General features: G+C 33.2%; 1 protein-coding gene across 2 annotated transcripts in view; it reads left to right on the top strand.

The window, feature by feature from the left end:
• Positions 1-20,383, top strand: part of DNAJC10 (DnaJ heat shock protein family (Hsp40) member C10) — a 53,710-nt gene that overhangs the window by 9,490 nt on the left and 23,837 nt on the right. For both annotated transcript variants that reach the window (XM_088021622.1, XM_028124685.2), the window contains exons 5-12: positions 7,006-7,088; positions 7,318-7,449; positions 7,983-8,076; positions 9,139-9,216; positions 13,238-13,281; positions 13,919-14,056; positions 17,903-17,992; positions 18,733-18,846. In XM_088021622.1, coding sequence (XP_087877748.1) covers positions 7,006-7,088; positions 7,318-7,449; positions 7,983-8,076; positions 9,139-9,216; positions 13,238-13,281; positions 13,919-14,056; positions 17,903-17,992; positions 18,733-18,846 — 773 coding nt within the window. The remainder of the gene's footprint in view (positions 1-7,005; positions 7,089-7,317; positions 7,450-7,982; positions 8,077-9,138; positions 9,217-13,237; positions 13,282-13,918; positions 14,057-17,902; positions 17,993-18,732; positions 18,847-20,383) is intronic.

The raw sequence follows: 20,383 nt of genomic DNA, 5'->3' as shown, positions 1-20,383 counted from the left end.
GACCATAGTTTTTAAACATAAAACTGGCTGAGGTCCTAGAAGTGGAGATGCCCTTAAAGCATTTTGATGACTCGTACCCCATTTCTTAGAGGTTTTTTCCTAAAGCAAAAAGAAAAAAATAGAATAAATAAAAGAATAAATAAAATATTTTACCAGCAGAAGAATAGATTTATTCAATAATAGCAGGGAATTACAGTTTGGGACATGCAAGCTAGGGCAAAAACATAGGCAAGTTCAAGAAACAGTGGAGAGGAATGTTATTTTAATGGGGAAGGAGGAGGAAATTGGGAAGGATTGTTCTGAATGAAAATCCATTGGAGGAAAGCAAGAGTTCAGGGTGATGACAGTTTCTAATTGATCTGCAGTCTGTAATTGATCATCTTTTCTGTTGATGATTCTGTTGGGGTTTGTAATTGACAGTTCTTACTGTAACTGATCCTGAGAGGTGTATGGCTCCTCGTTCCAGCCTTCAACTCTAGTGAAATTTCCTTTTATTAATTTTAATAGTATACACTATGGATTAAATAATGTTCTTCGCAGAACGTGGGGCTGTATACTTTTTTCTAAAACATTAATATTTCTGCAGAGAAATGTGTAAGTACACCAAAAAAAAAAAAAAAGAGTAAAAATAATATGTAGCCAATAGATCAGTTCAGGACAGGTTTGGATGCCACGGGAGCTTGCTGCAAACTTGCACATAAACTCCCAGTTTTGGAGCTTTTGGATTTCAGAGTTTCAGGTAACTGGTTATTTTGGAAGCAGATTTATTTTGACTTACGTGAAAGTGGATATAAAAATAACAATTCTATTATAATTTTCCATTGCATTTTAGAAAATTTTAACTATTGGATTAGATTCTTATACTTTCAAAGGTTGTACAGGTATAATGGGTTTATTCTTTCTTTTCTATTTCAAATCAATATATTTTACCTCAAATCTCAATTTTATTTTCTATTACAATCTCATTTAATTTAGAAAACAAAAATCGCATACTAGCTGCAAAAAATAATGCATATAGTGTTTCTCACATATTATCATTATCAAAGATGTGTTCTAGTCACTTGATTTTGAACAGTTTCTTCTGACCAAGAATTGCATTTATTCTTGTTCTCTACATCCTGTTGGTGAGCTTAGGCCTACAGAGTCAATATTCGGTGCATCCCTCTATCAGTAGTCTTATACATGAACACTTGAACAACTACTCGTACACAAGCTGGCAGAATCATAACTTCACTGCATGTAGTTATATAAACCTATAGCTTTCCTGTATGGCTATTATTATCTCTCATCTGCTAGTCTGCCAGTGAGTGTTTTGGGACCAGCAGGGCAGAGAATTGGAGGAACTGAACAAAACTTGTAAGCTGACAAATTAATGACTTGACCCAAAATGAGAGATTTTCCTGATGGTTATATTGCATATGGGTTCAAACTTTCTCAGATGTGTCACTATGGAACAGTTAAGAACTGCTAGTAGTTCATGTACAATCCCAAAGAGTAGTTAAAAATAAAGCCACAAAACCTGAGAGAGAATTTTTCAGAAATAATAAACTAATACTGATAGGTTTAGTGCATAGTTGCCAGCATGGCATCTGATCTCTGACGATACTCTGTTACTGGGCTGAAACACGCTGATCCTGATGTTTTAATTGAAGAAACTGAGGCAAGATAGTATCAGTCAATTGTTTTAAATATCACATTAGCCTACTTGGTTGTGGGTCTCTTTCTATTACCAGTTCTTTCTGTTGGTTTGGGTGACTTAGTTCTGTTTTTGTATAACTAATTACACATATAATTACAAAGATATTTTAAAGTTATATATGTTCTTTTTCACCAGAGAGGAATTATGCTTTCTTCTGGCTGGGGTCACTAACAACCTCAGATCAGTTTTATCCAAATAGAGACTGAAATGATTCCAAAGCTGAGCTTTGGACTTTGAGAGGACTGGTCACTTTCCAGTTCATCTTTGTTTAGAGGACCCTTTCTTAAATGTGCCGTATATTCCATTTTTATCCCTTTAGCCTCATGAATATATTGAAAGCTCTGCTCAGTTTCTTGCCAATCAACTACCTTTTCTCGAAAACGCTGGCTCTCTGATTTCCACCTCCTCCCATGCTTTGGCCCCCTAATTCTTCACTGTGTTGTTAATTGTCTGATGCTTTCAACAGAAGACTTATATTTTGTCCAATTTTGGGGTCGTAGTGGGAGAGTTAGTCCAAATTACATAGTTCACTTTTATCAAGAGTGAACTCTAGAAAGTTTATAGTACAGAAGAGAAAATGTGATTAGTAAACTCCACTTAATGTTCTCGTCCTTCTGGTTAAACATGGTGCATACTGTCTTTTTATATGTCACAGGAAAGTATGCTACTGGTCATTATAAGCAAATTCTAGACGGTATCTGCAAAACCGAGGACATCTCTCACTTTCACTAGTCATTCTGAATAGTACCTGCATAATACAGGCATCCTTTTGAAGACAAGCTCAAGAAATTACAAAGGAGCTCACAGCACCTCTGCCTCTTTTTCTTTTCTTTTTTTAATCTCCATCATCTCTTAACAAAATGAAATCTAGGATTTTGTTCAATTAGACTTTGTCAGGAAACTCTTCTTTGGAGAGTAGTTATTGTTAATTTCAGGGTCTTGTTATTGTGAACCAGACATACTTACCTAGTTAATACAAGACATAAGGACATCTAACAAAACTTCCCATTCAGTGCTGAAATGATGCAAAGCACAGCCCACATAGGGTGAACTTCTGAACATTCTGGGCCATGTTTGCGGGAGTGTGTGCAATAACTGGATCCTTAGTTAAGGTTTAGGGGACTCTCAGGAACATGGGCTATACTGGATTGCTTTCCGTTGATTGAGTTTTTTGAAACCCTTTTCCTTGGGCTAAGAAAGATGAAATTCTACCATTGCGAATAATGACACAAACTTCCTTTAACTAATATCCTAAATTTCCTAATTTTTTTCCATAATATTCACATCAGGGAGTGAATTATTTCTCAATAACTGAAATGAATCAATGAATAAATAAACCTCCTCTTAAAAGGCTTCATTCTGAGGGACAAAAATTGTGGCAGAATTTTTTTTTTAATGTGCAATTTCATGGAGCTTTTGTTGATTTCACAACCCTGCTGTCTGCCTGCGAGTCCCGTGCTGCCTCTTTGTGAGTTATTATAACCAAGTTGTCACATAATATGTGGTCATATTATAAGAATGTTTTGTAGGTAAGTGGAAGAGAATAATAAAACATTGCTATAATTTGTGAGCGTCAGTTCCTATTCCAGGCAATTAATATTTATCATATTTAATCTTCACAATAAACATCAGTATTGATATTAGTGTTTTTTTTCCACAAATTACAAACTGCATTTCAGAAAAAAAAATTACATTCCTAAGTTCAGCTAATAGTATTTGTAGTATATTTTACTATACTCATCCGTGTTGATTGTTTCTCCTTCATGTGTTTCTCTGTGATGGAGAATTAGACACCCAACTCTGTAGAGCTCAGGCTTGATCTCATGACTTGTTTGGCCAGTGAAATGTGAACAGAAGTAATGTATGTCACTTCTGGGCAAAAACTTTAAGAGCCAACATTTGGTTCACCATTTTGCTCTGTCAGGAGAAATAGCATTGTTGAAAATAGAGAGTGGTGAAGTGATACGGAGGAGAGTTGCAGCCAAATCAGTATAGACATGTAATAGATGGTAGCAGTAAACCTCTTTGACAGCCCATGATATAGTCGGAATCATTTCTTTACTATAGCATAACCTTTCCTGACCGACACAGTACCAGAGACAGGACATACGCTCAACCCAAGTTCATCTTAAAGCCCATGCTTGTGCTGCTCTTTTTTTCTTAAATAAACCCACTAGCATTAGAGTTATTTATCAATTGTCTTATTGACTGTATACCCTCTACTTGTACATTTAGTTTTCTTTTATTAATTCATGCTCTTAACTCTTCGATCTCTGTTACCTCATGTCTTTGTGACCTCATCCTATTTTTACATTTTTCTAGGCTAACAAGTTATTAGCTGTAGTTGTGTGGATATTAATGGACATTACTGTAATTGTAGAATTTAGAAGCTGAAAGCTACGTTCTGAAATATACTTGTTTTATTCTGCATTGCTGGGTTTTATAAAAACATTGAGCTTCAATAACACAGCATTAGGAATATTTTTAATTTTACTCAACAGCAGTGGGAACTGTGTAAATACGTTAGAAGTGCTGTATGAAAACAAAATACCAAATAGAGATTTTTTTCACTGTGAAGTTTTGTGTCAATTTAAGTGCCATTCAGATTTGTTGTATATCATACTTTTATTTAAGACTTATAATCAGTCCTATTTTGTCTAATCATTGCTTTTATCTTTTTATATGTAAATACCCATCTCATACTTATTTATAGCTAATGAAATAACCCCATTTCTGTTAGTCTTCACTAAATTCATTAAAATTTTACCTAAATTATTACCAGTTAGTGGTCTAAGTCAATGTGGCAATTATTTCAGCCACTTAGAGTGATCTGTTGGTCAGACTTTCTAAACATTGCCAGGGAACAGCTGATAAAATCCTAAGTTACACACTTTACCAGTAATGTACAGATTAACTTTTTTCCACAGATCTGTGTGTCTTGTAGTTGAAAGTGGATATTGAGTCTTGTACATGTTTCTATTTAACGTGAATTAGTTATACATATTTAAAATAGTATGTTTGGTTTAATATCTTACAATAAATTACTTACATAATTTATGAAACTTTTATTTATAAATTCCTATTAACTGATTTTGATATGGAATTATACAGAAACACTTCAACCAAAAGCAAATTATCTTCACTTTTTTGTCTTAGATGTTAGAGTGCATCCTGACAGAGTTAAAAAAAAAACTTTTTTTTTTTGTTTTTTTGAGTATAGTTGACACAAAATGTTACATTAGTTTCAGGTGTACAGCTTAGTGATTCAATAGCCCTGTAGATATGCTGTGCTCATCCCAGGTGTAGCTGCCATCTGTCACCATGCAGTGCTGTTACAATACCATAGACTGTATTGTCTATACTATATCTTTTATTCCCATGACTTATTTATTCCATAACTGGGAGCTGGTAACTCCCACTTCCCTTCCCATTTACCCTTTACACACACATTCCTCCCCGCTGGGAACCATCATTTTGTACTTACATGCCTGATTCTACTTTTTGTTCATTCATCTGTTCTGTTTTTTAGATATCACATATAAGTGAAATCATATGGTGTTTTTCTCTGATTTATTTCACTTAGCAAAATACCTTGTAGGTCCATCTGTATTGTCACAAATGGCAGGATCTCTTCCTTTTTATGGCTAATATTCCATTGTATATATACCACATTTTTAATCTGTTAATCTATCAGTGGACACTTGGGCTGCTTCCATATCTTGGCTATTATAAATAATGCTGCAGTGAACAAAAAGGTGCATGTTATCTTTCAAATTAGTATTTTTGTTTTCTCTAGGTAAATACCCAGTGAAATTATTGTATCATATGGTATTTCTATTTTCAGTTTTTTGAGGAGCCTCCCCATAACAATTTACATTCTCATCCACAGTGCACAAAGTGTTCCTTTTTCTTCACATCCTTGCCAACACTTGTTATTTCTTCTTGATTCTAGCTGTTCTGACAGATGTAAAGTGATATCTCATAGTGGTTACAATTTGCTTTTCTCTGCTGATGAGTGATGTTAAGCATCTTTTCATATGTCTAATGGCCATCTGTATATCTTCTTTGGAAAAATATTCAGATCCCCTGCACATTTTTAATCAGATTATGTGGTTTTTTTGGTGTTGGGTTGCATAAACTTATGTATTTTGGATATTAACCCCTTATCAGATATCATTTGTAAATACCTCCTCCGATTTAGGAGGTTGCTTTCTTTGTTGATGGTTTTCTTTGTGCAAAAGCTTTTTATTCTGATGTAGTCCCAATAGTTTATTTTTGCTTTTGTTTCCCTTGCCTTAGGAGACAGATCTAAAACAATGTTGCTACAGCCAGGGTCAGAGAAATTACTGCCTATGTTCTCTTCTTAGAGTTTACATCAAGTCATTTTATAGATTATAATGCATAATAGGTTATTGGCTGGATATCATGTGGTATTCAGATCATTATATTAGCAAATATGTATTTGTGTTTTAAACTGTTAAAAACCTTGATCTAATGTTTTTCTAATAATAGAGTTTTCCAAGGTAAATGACTTATTTAAGGGCAAAGATTAAATATAATCTCCACAGTCCTTACTATATTGTGTAGTTCTCTTATTTCATTCTTTCAGAATTTGAAGTAGCTGTCAGAACTGATTGACCCAGGTATTTAACCTGTGCCTCAGATAGTAGATGAACTTAAATTTCCATCTCTCTCACTGTTTCTTTTCTTCATTTCTCTTATCCACCAAACTCCTGTATGAGGTTTGGCTGCTGATTCCTTGTGCCACTTCTCACAGCTTCATGGTGACAAGTGTCTTGCAGCTCAGGGTTGCTCTTTATTCAAGTATGTGCCCAGAGGAATTTTTTTAAAGATATTTTTAGTTTGACAGTTGATACACAGTTGACCCTTGAACAATGCATGGGTTAGGGGCACTGACCCCTGCGCGTAGTTGAAAATCCAAATATAACTTTTGACTCTCCCAAATATAACTAATAGCCTTCTGTTGACTAGAAGCCTTGCAGTAATGTAACAGTTGATTAACACATATTTTATATATATGTTATATACTGTTATTCTTACAGTAAAATAAACTGGAGAAAAATTATTAAAATCATAAGAGAAAATACATTACTGTATAAAAAAAAAAAAATCCGAGCCCATGTTGTTCAAGGGTCAACTGTAGTATGTTCTCTTTTTATAGAAAAACCTGTACAGAAAATGACAAAGGTAGCATGAAAGATATATGACTACAACAAAATTTTAACTAAAATATGCACAAACCTTTAGTAAATAATTCTAAGTTGTTTCGGTTTTATATGCTTTAGATGCTGCTGTTAATTCTGGAGAACTGTGGTTTGTGAACTTTTACTCCCCAGGATGTTCACACTGCCATGATTTAGCTCCCACAGTATGTATTTTTTACATTCTGATTGCTAAAGTTTTATTCTAATCTTTTTTTAATGTATTAGGATTTTTTCCTATTAATAGTAATGATAACTATCAATTATCAAATACTTTCATATACGTATGGTTTTATTTGATAAAAATATCCTCCTTTAAGAATGTATAGCTTGAAGAGTGTTCAAGGGAAGAAAAATTATCTTATCAGGGAAATACCTGTGCTTTTTTCCTCATAGTGGAGAGACTTTGCTAAAGAAGTGGATGGATTACTTCGAATTGGTGCTGTTAACTGCGGTGATGATAGAATGCTTTGCCGAATGAAAGGAGTCAACAGTTATCCCAGCCTCTTCATTTTTAGGTCTGGAATGGTAAGGGGTAAAGTTGGCATTTTTTTAATTTGGAACTTTATGGCAAGGAAGATACTAGAGAAAACACAATACATGATTTTGTAGATTGTTTTGATTTTTAAATCTGATTTTAGGCGCCATCTGACTAGAGCCTAGTCTTATACTTTAAATGCCATTACTTTGACCTTTCTTTATTTCCAAATTAAATGTTTACTATTGGTTTCTGTCTTAACTGAACCATTATGCATATTTTACTTTATAGTTCACAAAATATTTTACCTGCATTATCTCATTGAATATAAAGTTCTCATAGCCCCTTTTTTTTCTAGTGATAAAACTGAAACTAGAAAACTATTATAAATAGTGTTATTAAAATGTCTTTTGTGGAATCTGTACAATTGAGATCTTCATATCATTTGGAAATACACTGTACTATTGAGAGATAAATCTTATTGTATTCAAAATAATGTAAAATTAAAAGTATCTGGTATTATTTTTACTGAGTTTTTAGAAGAATAATAAAAGATATTTCTCTTTTTATAAAAAAATAATAGGCTGCAGTGAAATATCATGGTGACAGATCAAAGGAAAGTTTAGTGAGTTTCGCCATGCAGCATGTTAGAAGCACTGTGACAGAATTATGGACAGGTAATTTTATTTTCTTCATTTGTTTGATTTTCAAGGATACTTTGAATTTGGTATTTTAATTTTTTTTTTCAGTAATAGTGTTAATATATTGGTCATAATATTGAAATTTTTAAAGTATCTTTTTAGAAGGGAATTTTGTCATTTTTTCTGACCTCTGCTAAATAGTTGGTATTTATAACAAATGAATCATATTTGCATAGAAACTAAAACAGTTAAGATGTGGGAAATGAATACAATGTGATGCTAGGTGTAATGGCAGCTTTCAAAGTGCGATTGAATGTTTAGTTAACCAAGTGTTTTATTGCTTTCATAACTGTACTGTATGGCAGTCAATTCCTGCCTATCTAGTGTAATTTTGAAGTTTAAAAACTCTTTCCTCTAATCTTAGACTTCTGATTGATCAAATGACTTTAGGTTATACTCTGATACTGTGATACCCATGAAATGATAGTATTCACATCTAGTAAGATGTTCTCATCATTCACTGAATATAAGTTATGTCTGTGAAACTGTGTTAAATGTTAGGGCTGCAGTAATAAAATATATAATCCCTTTTTCAAGGGCCTCATTATTTTAGCAAGGAAGGCATTAGTAAACCATTAATGCAGTGTAGTAACTATTATGATAGAGGCAATCTTAGGGAAATATGAAGAATATAAAAGAACTCAGATGGGGAAAAGTGGAAGGATTAGAAAATACTTCTTGAATGAAGTCAGACCCAATCTGTCATGAAAATGAAGAGGAAGCCTTCAAAGATCACTGTGATGTGATGTGTAAACTAGCAGTACTTCGCCATGAATCTAACAAAAAGATGGGCAGTGGGGTACAGTGGAAAAAAACAGGGGAAAAACATGGCTAACTGAATGAGTAGACAAAGCTCAGATCACAGGGGCCTTAGTTACCAAATTTAGTCACCAATTTCTTTCTTAATGAAATAATTGATTTTAGATGATGAAAACAATGGAAAATCAATGTAGGAATTTGATATACTTCAAGAGGATTTTTATGAATTCCTGAATTCCAATAATAGATAATCAGAAATTTGCTTTATTTTCTTTTAAGGAAATTTTGTTAACTCCATACAAACTGCTTTTGCTGCTGGTGTTGGCTGGCTGATCACTTTTTGTTCCAAAGGAGGAGGTAATTTTGTTATGATGAACAAACCAAGATATTTAAATTTTAGGTGCCAGTCTTCTTATTTTTTTTATTGAGATATTTTCTTATTGAAATAACATTATGTAATTTCAGGGTATACAACCTGTTGGGGATACACTTACATATTGCAAAATGATTACCTCCATAGCATCAGCTAACACCTCCATCCTGTCACATAAATACCTTTTCTTTTTCATGGTGAGAACATTTAAAATCTACTCTCTCAGCAGTTTTCAAGTGTATGATCTAGTATTATTGGTTATTATCACCATGCTGTACATCACATTCCAAGAACTTGTTAAGCTTATAACAGGAAGTTTGTACCCTTTGACTAGCTGTTAGTCTTAAGTATGCCACTATAATTGATCATTCAGTACTTCATGCTACAATTTGTATCCAATTATTTTTTATTTAATGAATACTTACATTTTTATTAGTTTACACATAATTTATAAAATTATTAATTTGTTAAAAATTCATTTATGACTTTGGCGGACAAGTTTTTCACTGTAATTATTTTCATTATAATTAATACCTTCAGGTAACCACAGACAGATATATTTGGCAGTTTGCAAAAATAGTTGTTGACATGTAACCCTCCCAAAATAATAATTTTTTTGGTATTATGGACTTTGTCTCATACTTAACATATCAAAAATGTATACATGTTGCCTTTTAAAATATTTGAAGATGACAATTTTTCCATTTCTAGGAACCTTTCCACCAGTAAATTAATTTGAAAATTCAATACTCTATGGGACCAAACCACAAACTATTAAACTCTGTTCAAACAATGAGATTAGTTAAAAATCAGCCCCCTTATTACAGAATACCCCCAATTCATTAACACATTTCATATGTTTAATCCCAACATGGGTCTTTAACCCAGACTTTACCTATCAACTTCATGCTGCTGAATTGAGAACGAATTGCCTTACAGCTAAAATCGACCACTCACCCTATCCCATAAGGCCCATCTTAGGAAAGTATTGCCTTCAAGCAAAAATAACCGTTAAATTAGTCTATCGTTAAGGGATTTTGTTTCATTTTGGCCTAATGCACAGATTTCTGTTCATTCCACACATTAAGAAAAACTTTTTAACTTTCTGACATTCTTTTGCCTTTCACCCCAGGTAGATTGATTTTTACCTCTCTTTATAGGCTCTGTGGTACTACAGTTCCCTTGCTTGTAAATCTGTCTCATTGTATCCTAGCATTCCTATTTAAGGATTTTCACGAAAATGGTGAAGAAGTTATTTTAAGATTGTATTGTATCTTGGGAAGGAAAGCTTCCATATTCATTCTATGAGGACAGCATTATCCTGATACCAAAACCAGAAGACACCACAAAAAAAAAGAGAACTGTAGGCCAATATCTGATGAATATAGATGCATAGATGCAAAAATCTTCAACAATACATTAAAAAAATCATTCACCATGATCAAGTGGGATTTAATTCTGGGATGCAAGGGTGATTCAACATTAGCAAACCAATCAATGTGATACTTTATATCAGCAAAAGAAAAGATAAAAACCGTATGATCATTTCAGTAGATGCAGAAAAAGCATTTGACAAAGTACAACATTCATTCATGAACAAAAATAGGTTTAGAAGGAACATACCTCAACATAATAAAGGCCATCTACTAACCTACAGCTAACATCATACTCAATGGTGACAAATTAAGGGCTTTTCTCCTAAGATCAGGGCCAAGACAAGAATGTCCACTCTTACCACTTTTATTCAATGTAGTACTAGAAGTCCTAGCCACAGCAGTCAGACAGGAAAAAGAAACAAAAGGCATCCAGATCAATAAGAAAGAAGTAAAACTTTCAGTATTTGCAAATGACATGATACTTAGTAAAGAAAACCCTGAAGACTCTACCAAAAACTACTAGCACTGATAAATGAATTCAGTAAAGTTGCAGGATACAAAATCAATATACAGAAACCTGTTGCATGTCTATACCCTAATAATGAAGCAGCAGAAAGAGAAATTAAGAAAATAATCCCATTTAGAATTACACCAAGAATAGTGAAATACTTAAGAATAAACTTAACCAAAGAGGTGAAAAACCTGTACTCTGAAAACCATAAAACATGAAAGAAACAAGATGATACAAATGGAAAGATATTCCATGCTCATGGATTGGAAGAACAAATATTGTTAAAATCTCCATGCTATCCAAATCAATCTATAGATTTACTACAATCCCTATCAAAATACCAATAGCATTTTTCACAGAAATAGAACAAATAATCCTAAAATTTGTACAGAACCACAAAAACCCCAAATAGCCAAAGCAACCTTGAAAAAGAACAAAATTGGAGGTATTACAATCCCAGATTTCAAGATATACTACAAAGCTGTAGTAAAACAGTATGGTACTGGCACAAAAATAGACACACAGATCAATAGAACAGGTTAGAGAGCCCATAAATAAAGTCATGCCTATATGGTCAATTAATCTACAACAAAGGAGGAAGAATATGCAGTGGGAAAAAGACAGTCCCTTCAACAAATAGTGTTGGGGAAACTGGACCACTTTCTCACACCATACACAAAAATGAAGTAAGGATCTAAAAGTGAGACCTGAAACCATAAAAATCTAGAAGAGAGCACAGGCAGTAATTTCTCTGACAACAGCCATAGCAGCATTTTTCTAGATATGTCTCCTGAGGCAAGGAAAACAAAAGCAAAAGTAAACTATTGGGACTACATCAAAATAAAACTGCACAGCAAAGGAAACAACAAAACTAAAAGACAACGTATGGAATGGGAAATATATAAAGAACTTACACAACTCAACACACAAAAAACGATCCAATTTGCAAATGGGGAGGAGACATGAATAGACATCTCACCAAAGAAGACACACAGATGACCAACACACATGAAGATGATGAGTTATGTTGAGCATCTCACACCTGACACCTATCAGAATGACTAAAATCAAAAACACAAGAAACAACTGTGGGTGAGGATGTGGAGAAAAAGGAACCCTCATACACTGTTGGTGGGAATGCAAACTGGTGAAGCCACTGTGGCAATATGGAGGTTCCTCAAAAAGTTGAAAATAGAATTACCATATAATCCAGTAATTCCTCTACTGGGTAATTACCCAAAGAATATGAAAACACTAGTTCAAAAAGATCTGTATCCGTCTGTGTTTATTGCAGCATTATTTATAATATCCAGATTATGGAAGCAGCCCAAATATCCATCAATAGATGAATGGATAAAGAAGTGGCATATATGTATATAATGGAATATTCAGCCATAAAAAAAGAATGAAATCTTGCCGTTGGCAACAATATGAATGGATCTAAAAACTATAATCCTGAGTGAAATAAGTCAGAAAAAGCATACCATATGATTTCACACATGGAATTTAAGAAATAGGAAAAAAGAGACAAACCAAGACATAGACTCTTAAGTAGAGAGAACACACTAATGGTTACCAGAGTGGTGGGTGGGGGATGGGTGAAAAAAGTAATGGAGATTAAAGAGTACACTTGCCATGATGAGCACTATAATGTATAGAATTATTGAATCCCTGTATTGTACACCTGAAACTAACACTGTATGTTAACTACTGGAGTTAAAATTAAGTAAAAGACTTGTATTTTAAAGATTCTTTATATACTTTTATCAAATAGAGCCATTCCATTTTATTTCTCCAAAATCATGAGGTCTCTTGGATCAAGGGGATTGTTGATAGGAGCAGAGATTTGAGAGGAAGATCCTAAAGAGATTCCCTTTAGCTAGAAATCCTGGGAAACTAGCGAGAAAATGGTAAAATGTGTGCATGCATGCGTGTGTACGTGTGTGTTTGCGTGTGTGGAATGAGACTTTGGCCTCAGTATCTACCTAGTGTATGTGTCACTATTTACCAGTGCAGTCCAGTCAGTTACCTTAGAGTCAACATGGTAGTTTGCGGGGGAAGGCAAACGAAAGTACAAACTTAAGCTAAAGTTACGTCATAATTTTTTTTCCCCTCTAGATTGTTTGACTTCACAGACACGACTCAGGCTCAGTGGCATGTTGGTAAGCATCAATTATTTTGTAAAACCATATGGCCATGTTAAGAAAGACATTTAAGAATTGATTCTAAATATTTCTTTGTAGTTCCTTAACTCACTTATTTGTAAGGTTTTTTTTGATAATGTATTCATAGCTATAAAACTTTTCTTCCTAACTAATTAGAGTTTTGAGATGTGCTTTCATTGTTCACTTCTAAATATCCTGTAATATAATTATGAATTCTTCTTTAATCAAAGAGGTACATATTAGTGTTGGTGTCACCTCCAAACTTTATTTCTTACTTTTTTTGTTTTGTTGTTATTTTGTTGTATATTTAGCTCTCATCATACTAAAGTTGGGGAATATAATCTGTATGTTGTTGATACTTTAATACTCATTGGAGCTCCCTTTGCTGCCTGGGAGTTTATCAGTTATGAAAATCGTGAAAAATCTATGTGTGCTCAAAAATATGTTTTCTGCATATGTTAGGTAGAATTTTTGTATCAGACCAATTTTATCTGCATCATTTGTTTTTTGTGTAAACTTTTTAAAAAACATTTTAAATTTACAGTAGAAAAGTTGGGGGTTTTTAAATCTAAATTCCTTTAACTTTCTCTTTTACTCAACACGTGACCTGTTTTTTTGTTTCTTTCCACTGTAGGATGGTCTTGTTAAGGTAGGATGGATGGACTGTGCCACCCAGGACAACCTTTGTAAAAGTTTGGATATTACAACAAGTACAACTGCCTATTTTCCTCCTGGAGCCACCTTAAGTAACAAAGAGAAAAGCAGTGTTTTGGTATGAGTTACTAATTTCTTTATATATATGTGAATACATGCATTCAAACATAAGACATCATTTTATAAACAGTGAACAAGGAAATGAATCCATTTACAATAAACATTTCATTATTTAGAATAAGTAATTTCTGGGATTCTGTTTAATGTTAAGATCTGCTATAAGGATTATTTTATAATGGTAGAAACCATTACTCTTTACAACCCAGAAGTATGGGAAACAGTCTTAGGTTATATGAATTTTTATTGGTTTCCATTTATGTGTATATTTTCTAATGCTAAAAAGTAGATCATTAGTACATTTGGCTGGGACTCAATATTTGTTTTTTTAAACCACCCTGTTAGATTCTGGTTATAAACTCAGTTTGGAAATCTGTATGGTTCATCTCCCTAATTTTGTGAATGAGAAGACTGAGGTTCAAGCTAGTTATCAAGGAGCTAAGATAAATAATGGGATATTGAATAGGTTCCTAGGAAACCTCAAAAGAAAATAATAAAAGAGAAACTTTAATTAGTTTTTATTTCTGTATTTTAATTCTGCTTTCTTGATGTTGACAAAGATAACACATACTCATTACAGAAATTCATGTATGGGTATAGAAATGTATAAAGACAGTTGCAAAATTCTTGTAAATCCAAATCACCCACAGATAAGCACCATCAAACCTTGATAAATACTCTTCCAGATCTCTGCTTACATATATGTGCAATTATAACTTCATGCTGACAACTCTCCACTTCTGTCTGTGGCCCAGACCTCTGACCTCCACTCCAGACATACGTATTCTACTGCCTATTCAACATCTCCCCTGGGATGTTAACTGATTTTTCAAACTTAGATATCCGTAACTATACCACTGATATTCTCCCATAAATCTGCTCTGCCCACAGTTTTCTCTATCTCAGTTGATAAAAAAATCCATCCTTTATCATTCAGGTCAGATACCTTAGAGTCATTGTTGACTCTTCTTTTTCTTATATTCTGTAACTTACATTGGGAGAATCTGTGGCTCTGTCATTAAAATCTTTCTAAAATCCACTTCCACTGCAACTAGAGCATTTATCACCTTATAATATACACTAATATATTAGCTTTGTATTTTTATTTTTCTCCCACAATACATTTTTAAGTTTGAATTTTTTTTTACTGTTATATCTCAAATCCCTAGAAGATTATCTGGCACACAAGTGGACACTATATATAGTGCCTATGTATGTTACATACTATCTGCTAGAGCTAAACATACACATAAATAGGTAAATCAACAATCCCTAAGTAACAATCCATTCGCTAAATGTGACATGCTTAGTTACTTAATTTAATCAGTCCTCTCGATATTTAACTCACCTACTTTTTCATGGTTATAAGTAATGTTGTAATGAACAATGTTGTTTGTTCATCTTTGTGTACTTCTTTAGTTACCTGTTTAGATGAAATAGCCATGGCAGTTTTAATTTCATTTTGCTTTGCCAGATTGCCCCTATAGAAAATTTCTGTTTATATTGTCCCACAGTTCATGAGCATTCCTAGTCCCTTAATAGAAGTTTTTCAGTACTACAGTCTCATATTTTAGTGAGATCTTTCTGCTTTTTGATATAAAACTGCAAACTCAGATGCAATCTTAGGAGACATAAATGAGTAATACTGGAAGTGTAACTACAGGGAGTGATGAATTAAATGGTCCTTGTCACTTCTAAAAGCATTCAAGTTTTTAGAAAAGTAAGACATCTGTTGGTCTCCTCAAACTGAATTGGGTGAGAAAAAGTACGGTCTAATATAAACATCTTGGTTATCTCTCAAAGTCAGTTCCATTTTTGCTGTTGGCAAATCTTGCCTTGTTTATTCCAGTGACAGTTTTTTCTGCTTAATGGTTTGTTTTGTTGGAATGTGAGTTCATTTATTTGTATGTCATATGTAGTTTATGTCTTCCTTAAACGCTCTCTTTCCCACATAAATTCCAGTTGTAATACTTGACATCCATTTGAGAAGATCCATCTCTTCCCTCTTTCCTAGTCAGTATATTCAGCAAACATTTATTTACCAAGCCCTTACTGTGGACAGAATTGTACTGGGTAATTGGGAAGAAAAATAGATAAAAGTCCACATAGTGTAGTGAATCATTACAGTGTGGCCTCGTTGTTTTGGGATGTATTATTTACAACAGCATTTTACACCATTCATATCCTAATGTTATTCTAAAACCCAGTATACTATCAAGGGTAATTTTGTGGTTATCTGCCCCCCCCCCAAAAAAAAAGTACCCAGTGTTTTTTTTTTTTTTGCATTCCACTGATAAGGAAAAAAATTTCAATCTGTAATAAACTGACTTATTGTGAAGTGACTGTAATATAGTGAAGTTATATTAAATTGTTAAAACTCTGTCTCCCCAAACACATATTGGGAAGTAATCTCCAAAAAAGGTATGTAACTTTGCATTAGGTATAAAGAAAACTCTGGGTGCTATAATTAGGTTATTTTGAGGCAGAGAGTTATTGTCCCAACTGATTTAGTATGTTCTGTAATTGAGAAATGTTCACCACATTACACCTTTTAAAAGTGATTTACATGTACGTTTTATAGAGGACATGTCTGTATATAATGAATAAAAGGAAGGGAGGGAGGAAGGGAGAAATTCAGAGGTTATACAGTATCCTTTGTAAGTGTAACTACCAAGTTTTACTATATGACAAACAGGTTTATAATGAGGTTCTAGTGGAATAATCAGGAGTATTTAATAAAATCTTTCTAATAAATGTGACCGATGTCAATGACCTGTAGTACTATGGCATGTAGTACTTTGGGCCTTTTAAGCCCTTTGGTAACAGAAAATATTTCATATAGATCTTTAACAGTATGCTAAAGATTTAAGAAAAAAGAACAAAAATAAGTTTTAAGAATAGAAACTTAGGAAAGACCGTTTCCTATTCCTACGTTACACCCATTGTTTCTCTCCATATGGTTATTCTCATGTTGGGCACAGTTAAGCTCTGAATACCATGGAAGTTGCTATTAAGTTTTTAATGGAGTTTCAGGCCTTTCAAGTAATACTGAATGATCAGGCAGAGGTGGTTCATAATTAAACTCTGTTTTGTCAACCCCCAAATACATTTTCCTGATGTGACCATTGTTAACAGCTGCTTCTTTAAGAATTACATGAGCAGGGAGAGTGTTGAGAAAAATATGCTAAGGATAAAATATGGACAGAAATAAAGGAAATTTGTTAGAAAGGAGATGGGCCTTTTTCACTTGTTTGTATTTTAAACCTTTAAGATAAGGTCTTTATCAGGATGTTTAACTCTGCCAAACCCCTAGGTGGTTAGGTTTTTCGACTTTATTTCTGAAAACCTCTATAATAAAGAGTATTCCAATTTTCCAGTTATAAGTTCTGAATTCCTACTAGTTATTGGTTAGGGTATGCAGTGTCTTGGGTCATCAAATAGTCTAGTGTTTTAATTAATAATTCTTTTAAAAGTTTGTAAAGCTTTGGCATTCTGCAAAACATGATGAGCATTAAAATTGCTCTGAACGTAATACAGTTTTTTCCCCAATAATTCAGAGGTTACTCCAGGTTATTGTGAGGATTATTATAGAATGCACACCACAATTAAAAGAAAATTCCAGATAATGGAATTTTAATTTTACATCAGTATTTTTAAGAAACAGCCCAGTTACACAATTTTTTATTAATTGCCAAAATATACTTTTTAAAAAACATTTAGAATAAATAGCTCAAAAACTGTTTTTAACTTTTGTGATTTTTTTTTTCTTAAGAGAGTTCTGTGGAAAAAAGACACTAAAATAAATGGATGTTGATTAAAAGATTACAATATGATTCTCTTATTTTAGTTCCTTAATTCATTGGATGCTAAAGAAATATATTTGGAAATAATGCATAATCTTCCAGATTTTGAACTACTTTCGGCAAACACACTAGAGGTAATATTTCTGTTAATAATAATAAATGGTAGTAAATGTTGGTAACATTTCAAGTCTTAACATTTTAAAATCAGCATTTGTTTTATTCATCACTAGAAAGCAGTTTCAAGGATTTTATATATTAATGTATATATGTTAGCTATTCTAGGTTAAACTCTAATTGCTGGAGTTGCAACTTTAGGGTGGGTCTGGAGTTCAATACAACATAACCAGTTCTGAATGGGGGCCTCAGTGGGAGTGTCAAAAAAGCCAAGATTTTGATCACAAAGCAGCTTTTGATCTGATGTGGAATTTTATATGTTCTTGCTTACAGAACTATTTATATTGTTCACTGAGAACTAAGAAGCAGCTTTAGAAATACTCAGTTTGTAGTAAAAGCGTTTTTTTCCTACTCAGTGACCCCAGAGCTAAGTCTGTATCCCTACCCAACTCTGCTAAACCTGAAAAAGCTTACTTCTCTACCCCCAACTTTTTAGCTATGTATCATTAATACTATGTATTTTTTTTTGGCACAGTTGTCTGCTTTTAGATTTTATAATTTAGTGATTTTTAGCCTTTAATATAGAATTGATTTACATAGCATTATTCCAGAGAAATACAAAGTATAAGCATAAATGGGTCTGAATTTTAGACAGTATTTTGAAGTAATGGGTATGGTGCCTAAAATTAACTTTAAGTCAAAGAAATAAAAAACAGAACCCTTAGAATTTCTTGATTCTGACATTTTTATCACTTCTAAGGATCGGTTGGCTCATCATCGGTGGCTCATATTTTTTAATTTTGGAAAACATGAAAATTCAAATGATCCTGAGTTGAAGAAACTAAAAACTCTACTTAAAAATGAACATATTCAAGTAAGAAAAATGCATTCTGCCTTTGCTAGTGTGCTTTCTTATTAATTTAGTATATATAAAATTATATTTTAGGTAACATAAAAATGCTTATTTGAAATTCTAGGTTAAGAAAACCCTAAGTGCTTTTGTTCTTCTGTTGTGATTTTGTTTTTCTATTAAAAATCTACAGTGATATCTGAAAACAGTTAACTTTCATTTCTCTTTAGTAGCTGCCATTTGATATATCTGTATCAGACAGTTCTCTGGAATGACATACCATAGAAAAATATCTTTCCCTTCTTAAAATTCTTATTTATGTAAATAATTTGTACTCATAGTTTAAAAATTAGGATAATATAAATAAGCACAAAAATGAATTAAAATATTTAATATTTTCACCACTGTTAATAGCCCTACTATAAACTTTGTAATTTTCAAACTTTTTCTGCATATGTTTTAGTATGTGGGCATAAGGATATGTGTGTACATAAATGTATATTATAATGGCTATTATAACAGACATACCTGTAACTTTATTTATGAACTTTTTTAATAAAAATGGATTCACTGTAGGGGCACCTGGGTGGTGCAATTGGTTAAGTGTCCGACTTGGTTTCGGCTCAGGTCTTGATTTCAGGGTCATGAGATTGAGCCCTACGTCTGGCTCTGCCCTTAGTGTAAAGTCTGAGTTGCTCTTGCCCTTTCCCTCTGCCCCTCTCCCCTCTCTTCCACGCTCTCTCTCTCTATCTCTCTCTCTCTCTCCCCCTAAAATAAATCAGTCTTTAAAAACAAAAAGAAAAACCCCAAAAAATGGATTCACTATACAGTAGTCCCTCTTTTCTGCAGGGGATATGTTCCAAGGCCTCCAGTGGATGCCTGAAACCACAGATAGTACCAAACCCTATATATACTTGTTTTTTTCTATACATACATATCCATAATAGAGTTTAATTCATAAATTAGGCCCAGTAAAAGATTAACAATAATAATAAAATGGACAATTGCAATAATATACTATAACGAAAGTTATGTGAGAATGGTCTCTTACTGTACTGCACTGTACTCACCCTTGTAAACTGATATGAGATGATAAAATGCCTGCATGATGAGATGAAGTGAGGTGAATGACGTAGGCACTGTGACGTGGTGTTTAGCTACTACTGACCTGAGAATACCCGAGAAAGAGAATCATATACTTCTGGATTACAGTTGGACCAGTGGGAACCAAAACTGTGGAAAGTGAAACCACTGATAAGGGGGGAACTGCTATATTCTCTTGTGTAGAATTATCCATTTGACAATGTTGTATATTTTCTTATATGCTAGTTTGTGTATGTATATATATGTGTGTTTGTGTGTATATGAATATGTATATATGTAGATGTATATATATGTGTATGAAGCACTACCTGATCTTCAGAGATGATAAATATATACATATATATAAATATATTAAATACACTACTAAACACATATGTAGATATTTATCATCCTAGAGAGACCATCCTCCCTAAAGTCTAGGTAGTATTTCACTATATGGTTACACCATAGTTGTTTA

The sequence above is a fragment of the Eumetopias jubatus genome, unplaced genomic scaffold, assembly GCF_037043125.1.
Source record: "Eumetopias jubatus isolate StellerSeaLion01/CBP00866 unplaced genomic scaffold, mEumJub1_p1.0 scaffold_3, whole genome shotgun sequence".
Classification (NCBI taxonomy): domain Eukaryota; kingdom Metazoa; phylum Chordata; class Mammalia; order Carnivora; family Otariidae; genus Eumetopias; species Eumetopias jubatus.
This window is presented reverse-complemented; position numbering and strand designations above follow the sequence as displayed.